The sequence below is a fragment of the Lolium rigidum genome, chromosome 3, assembly GCF_022539505.1.
Source record: "Lolium rigidum isolate FL_2022 chromosome 3, APGP_CSIRO_Lrig_0.1, whole genome shotgun sequence".
Lineage (NCBI taxonomy): Eukaryota > Viridiplantae > Streptophyta > Magnoliopsida > Poales > Poaceae > Lolium > Lolium rigidum.
In genome coordinates, this window is record NC_061510.1 from 3430023 (window position 1) to 3435389 (window position 5367).

Sequence of the window (5367 nt, forward strand, 5' to 3'; positions counted from 1 at the left end):
CAACCCTGTTGCTAGCAGTTGGCTCTTGTCTTGTAAATGAGTTTCTGCCTTCTATGATAAAGCACTCCTTTAACGTGCTCTCGAAAAAAAGTAATTAGATCATTTTGGATCCCATGATAACAATTGACAAAGTGAGAGTACATTTTCCAACGAAGGGATACCCTGAATAAAATTTGTATGTATATATTCATTTATATAGCACTTATACAACTCATATGTAACAATAGTATTTGATACAAGTTAATACACCGACGTACAAATAATGACGACAACCTCCAATTATACACCAGCAGTTAATAGACGCACGCGCCGCTACCAAGGTTATAGCAGAACAAACAAACAAATATTGTTACAGTCATGATGAGAGATAGTCAAATCGAAAGACCTTTTAGTGATTGCACAGCCCTGGAGCGCGGATGGCCAATGCAGAGGTTAGAAATGCCCATTTCCCACTCAAAAACATGGAGGAAATGCCCTTACTCCCTTTGGGCAGCCCAAACTGCCACGCGCTGCTGCACCCATCGCAGCCCCAACCCGGCTTCACTTTCTTCGCCTTCTTCCCAACCAGCTCTTCTTCCTCAGTAACTTCCTTCGGTGCCAAGAGGAGCGACACGATTTGCAGCAGCTCGCTCACTGTCGTCTCCGATCTCTGGTACTGTGATGACGATCTCCTCGTCAGGAGTTTGCCCCTGATGAGTGCCTTCACCTTCCCAAAGATGGAAACCCTACTACTACCACTAACTTTGGACGTGACGGGGAGATAACGAAACTTCTCGATCGCCTTGCCGACCTCACTCGCTACAGGGTTCAGGTGGAAGCTGACCATCTTGGGCGGCTCGACGCGATGGAAGAATGTCTTCGACGCGCCGACCCGTGAGACGAACAGCCCGCGCTGGACGTCAACCTTCTCGTATAGATCAAAGGATGCATTGGGGTTGACGTCGTCATCATTGTCGAAACCCATAGCAATAGCGAAGTCGTCAGGTTGAGATTGCGAGAAGATGGGGGCCATGTCGATGACGCCTGCGTCAGTGGTATCGGTCAGGTGATGACCGGCTCCTGCAATCTAGCACTCAGTTAGTGCATGCGTGGAAGGCTCTGAGTAAGAGCTAAAATTAAGCTAACTGATTACCCCATTGGAGTGCATGTTACAGCCAAAATTTAAGTACCTGAATTGTCTGCGGTATCGTTTATAGGATAATGTGTGATGCCTTCTGTTGGATTGCTTTCATCTCCTTCTACAACGATCTGATTGACAGAAATGGATTATTGTGATTAGCAACCATTATATCTCACAGTATATATACACTAATCAGATTATCGTGGAAGCAAATTGATTACCTCTCCAAGGTCATTGTTCACCAACTTGACACCTCTGAGGTTCTCCACCTGCTTCTTCTCTTCCTTGAACTCCCCCATTTCACCGATCTCAACCAGCCTACCTGGTTCGTCACGGCTCATCGACGCCCCAATACCGCACAGCTGGTAGAAATTGTCAGCCTCTTCCTTTGCCTTCGACGCTCCGAGATCAACAAGAGAGGACAGCTCGTTCATGTAATGGCTGCCGGCACCAGCACTGCTCGTGCCGGTACCTAACCACATATCAGGATAGCTGCTGCTGCAGGAGCCATTGATCAGCTCCTGCGACGCCGAAGCTACGGACAGGAACTCCTGAAGGATGTCAACCTCGTTGGGGTTGCTCCGGAGTATGCCGGTCTTGGTATCGAGGCTGACATCGTGCGGGAAATCCTCCACCTCCAATGGCGGCAGAGCCAGCCTGTGCTGCAGCCGTGCACACTCCAGTGCAACATCCACCTGCATTAACATGTATACACATTAGGCATTCAAAAAATACTGCATTTGATCTGAAAATATTACTACTGGAAGTCTGAGACAGTGGCGTTATTTCTGTATATGTATATGTACCTTGGATGGAATGCATGAGAAGTTAGAGGTAGCTGGGTTCATGAAGTAAGGATTGGTGGCGTTAAAGGCGTCTTCGCTCAGGAACTGCATCCACCTGCCATCCTCATGAGGCGCCCCCATCATCTGCATCCCGAACCCACCACCGTGCATGGATCCTGTTGCCATCGGCGCTTCTGTCGGGAACGAGAAGCTGCTGCTCTCGAAGTCGTCTCCACCTCTTCCATCACACGACACGTCCAGCGTCGGGGAGCGCTCGACGCTGCTCGCTGCCCACTGAGGCTGCTCGGTGTCGTACTGCACCACGCCATAATGCTCTATGATCTTTGGCCCGGGCGCCGTCTTCTTGAAAATCCGACACAGTGCGTACGCGTCCTGTATACAGAGATATGCAAACACGTTTGTGTCAAAGGCCCAACTACACCACGTTTAGGGTTCCAGAAGCAGTGATGTCCAGAAGAGATTAAAAGGCTAAGTACCATGTGAAACCCCACATGATTAGGTCAGGATTTTACCACAATGTAGTACCTGTAAGCCATTGTCGATCTCGCATTCCCTCTCGTCGAGGCGGTACTCGTGCATCACCCAGTCAGTGCGAGAGCCATGAGGGGCTCGACCACGGTAATACACAAGGGTCTTCTTCATACCAACAGCACGCTTCTGCGAATTCACTTTACGATCCTTCCCGGTTGCCTTCCAGTACCCAGCTTTGGTCGCGCGGTTTGTTCTTGATCCGTTCGGGTACTTGCGGTCTCGAGGGCTGAAGAAGTACCATTCTAGGTCTTTGCTTGGAAGGAAGGATTTTTCTGAATATTCAGTTAGGGGAGAAGTCAGGTATACAGTACACATATATACAAGACAAACCATCTATTATGAGTAGGTGTGCCTTAACCATGATTAGAGCTAATTGTAGAACCCAAATGTGTCTATTGACCGTTATACAGCTACCCTACCATCGTTCAAATGAAAAAGTAGAAAACACTTTATATGCATTATCTTGTCTTGGAAACTGTGCAACTTTTGTTCATCTGCTTGACTTATGAAACTTTTGTTCAGCTTCTTGATTTGAATTGACTCAGTGACTTCTGCCCATCTTTCAAAACCTTTTTCTAATTTCTTGCTTTGTATTGTCACTCACCAAATAAGAAGAAGAAAAATAAACCCTTTTGTATAATCTTTCGTTTTTTCACAGCTCCAGTTTCATACAATGCAGAGAAGTGAAATTTAGCAAACGATCAAGCCTGAAAGCAAATTGCAAGTGGATAAAGAGAATATATCTTTTCTTCAAATCTATGTGTGATTGTGACATGATCCAAAATATATAAGCTTTCGCTTTGTTGTCACTGAGATAAAGGATTTATTTCCCTTTCAAGTAGCTCAATGCAGAGACATAACTACATGATGACCTTTACACTTGGCAGAATTTTGACATTTCTTTTGGAAGATTAAGTTCTTTCAACAAAAAGGATCATGATCTATCAATATCACAGCTTTCGGTGTGCACAAAATGTTTAAAAGTAGAAGCAAATCTCACGGTGTAGTTTTCACACACACAAAGCGCTAGCATGGGAGAAAATTCAAAGTAGGATAAATTGGCGAAATATAGATGTTTCAGTCAACTAAAAAATGAGATGTCAAAATAGATCACTGAACTATATATTTTTTGTGAAAATAAATTGGAAAAATGAATATACAAATGCATGCATACATTAAATTAAATGTGTTGCAATTTTACAAGACTAGTCGTTATTTGAATATAACAGGACGATGAAGTGCTCATGAAGAAGGGAACATGTGATTATTCTTTCCTAAGAATAGGCGTTGGCATTTCTTGGGAGGGATGGTAGTACAAGAATTGAATAAGATTGCTTGGGTGTCTTCACAGCAGGGTATCCAAAACAAATATCAGAACCACGCATGTGCTTTCCTTGGTGAACAATTAAGGTTTATGAATTGCAAAACCCCATAATTAATTCACAGTAGACCTATAACAGTGTAATTCAAAGTTCAAGCAGCTATTTATCTAAAGAGCAATTGAATTAATTAATTACTACTATCTCCTTATTCAGAGCTATCCCCAATTCAAACCTATATAGGAAGCCAAGAATGTGAACTGACTGCTGATACTTACATGGACGTAGGGTTGGATTCAAAAATCTATCAGGAGCTAGCTAGGGAATCACACAAACATAGAAACCAATAACAATCTAGAGATGTACCTGGTAGATCCCACGGCTCACACTTGTAAAGATCAACCTCTGGGATGATTTCAAGCTCTATCTGCCTCCCGTTGATCTTCCTCTTAAGGTAGTAGATTATGAGCTCCTCATCGGTGGGGTGGAACCTGAAACCCGGCGGCAGACTCACCGGTGCCATATCTGCTTTCTTCTTCCTCTCAGAACTCTCACGGCAAACAATTGGTTGGAGCTAGGCAGGCAGGCAAGGCTATCCAAAGCTAAAATGCGGACAGCCACACCAGCCTTGCTTGAATAGCTAGCTATGTGAATGAATGATCAGCTACAAATGTACAAAACCTGCAAGATGCAATTGCACATACATTAGTCACAGGAGCTAACCAAGATTGTGATCATATAGCAAGGTAAGAGAAGCAGTGAAGATGCATCAGGAAGAGGAGGGGGGTACCTTGGTGCCAATGGCTAATGGCTAATGGCCAAGGAGAGAGGAAGAAGAGAGAGGGAGGGAAAGGGGCAGGGGAGGGAGTCTGGCTTTATAGCAAAGTCTGGAGACTACAATATGTGCATGTAATGCTTGGATTCTTCTCGTCTTACACAAGAAGCTATGCAGCCATCTCTCTTCTCTGTCTCTGTCTCTCTCTTCTTTGCTTTTGCTTTCCATTGTGTCTTGTGTCAGTTACTTTAGAGATAGAAATATCCCAATCTTCTCCTCTTGTCTTTGGCTGGCCAAGGCCTGAAGGCCAACCTCTCCAAAGCTAGCTACGGCCTAGCTAGCCATGGGGTGTGCGTACTGTAGCCTGTAGGTGCATGCAGGGATGGCGAGATGCCATTGGCTGCTTTGTGGGCCACCAGGGACGTGCCTAGTCAGCTCCCGTTGGAAAGAGTGAGGGCCCCAAGGTTGGTACTCGATTCCCGCGCTTTTTCCCCGCCCCGCTTCCCTTTGACGGTTTACGTCACGTTCATACACGCGGCCCCATGTAGATTTTGCCGGAGGGACCTGTACCCTGCATGCATATGCCTCGGTGTGAGTGCCAGCATGATTAATTAGAGGCTAATGCATGTACTGCTAGATCACAGATATACTTTTTGCCAGCACAGATTAACTGTCTCTCAACTGAGTGGCACTGGCAATGCTGAAGGAATGCATGCACGGTCTGTAACATTGGTACTTAATTAAGTTTACCTGCTCGGTTCTTCTGGTTGTTCCATCGATCAAGAGTGGATTGGCAAGACAAGCAATGCTCACACT

General features: G+C 45.4%; 1 protein-coding gene across 2 annotated transcripts; it reads right to left on the bottom strand.

Annotated features, from left to right (window-relative positions):
- Window positions 1-253: 253 nt before the first annotated feature.
- LOC124694184 (NAC domain-containing protein 86-like) lies at window positions 254-4585 on the bottom strand. Of its 2 annotated transcripts, none has more exons than XM_047227199.1 (7): window positions 4567-4585; window positions 4143-4457; window positions 2452-2729; window positions 1927-2298; window positions 1342-1815; window positions 1170-1248; window positions 254-1059 (listed from the first exon to the last, which is right to left on the bottom strand). In XM_047227199.1, exons 2-7 carry the CDS (start codon window positions 4297-4299, stop codon window positions 389-391), a joined length of 2031 nt encoding a protein of 676 aa, XP_047083155.1. In that variant the 5' UTR covers window positions 4300-4457; window positions 4567-4585; the 3' UTR covers window positions 254-388. The 2 variants fall into 2 exon arrangements, with proteins under 2 accessions (XP_047083155.1, XP_047083156.1); XM_047227200.1 differs by having other exon boundaries at window positions 912-1066.
- Between the last annotated feature and the right edge of the window lie 782 nt (window positions 4586-5367).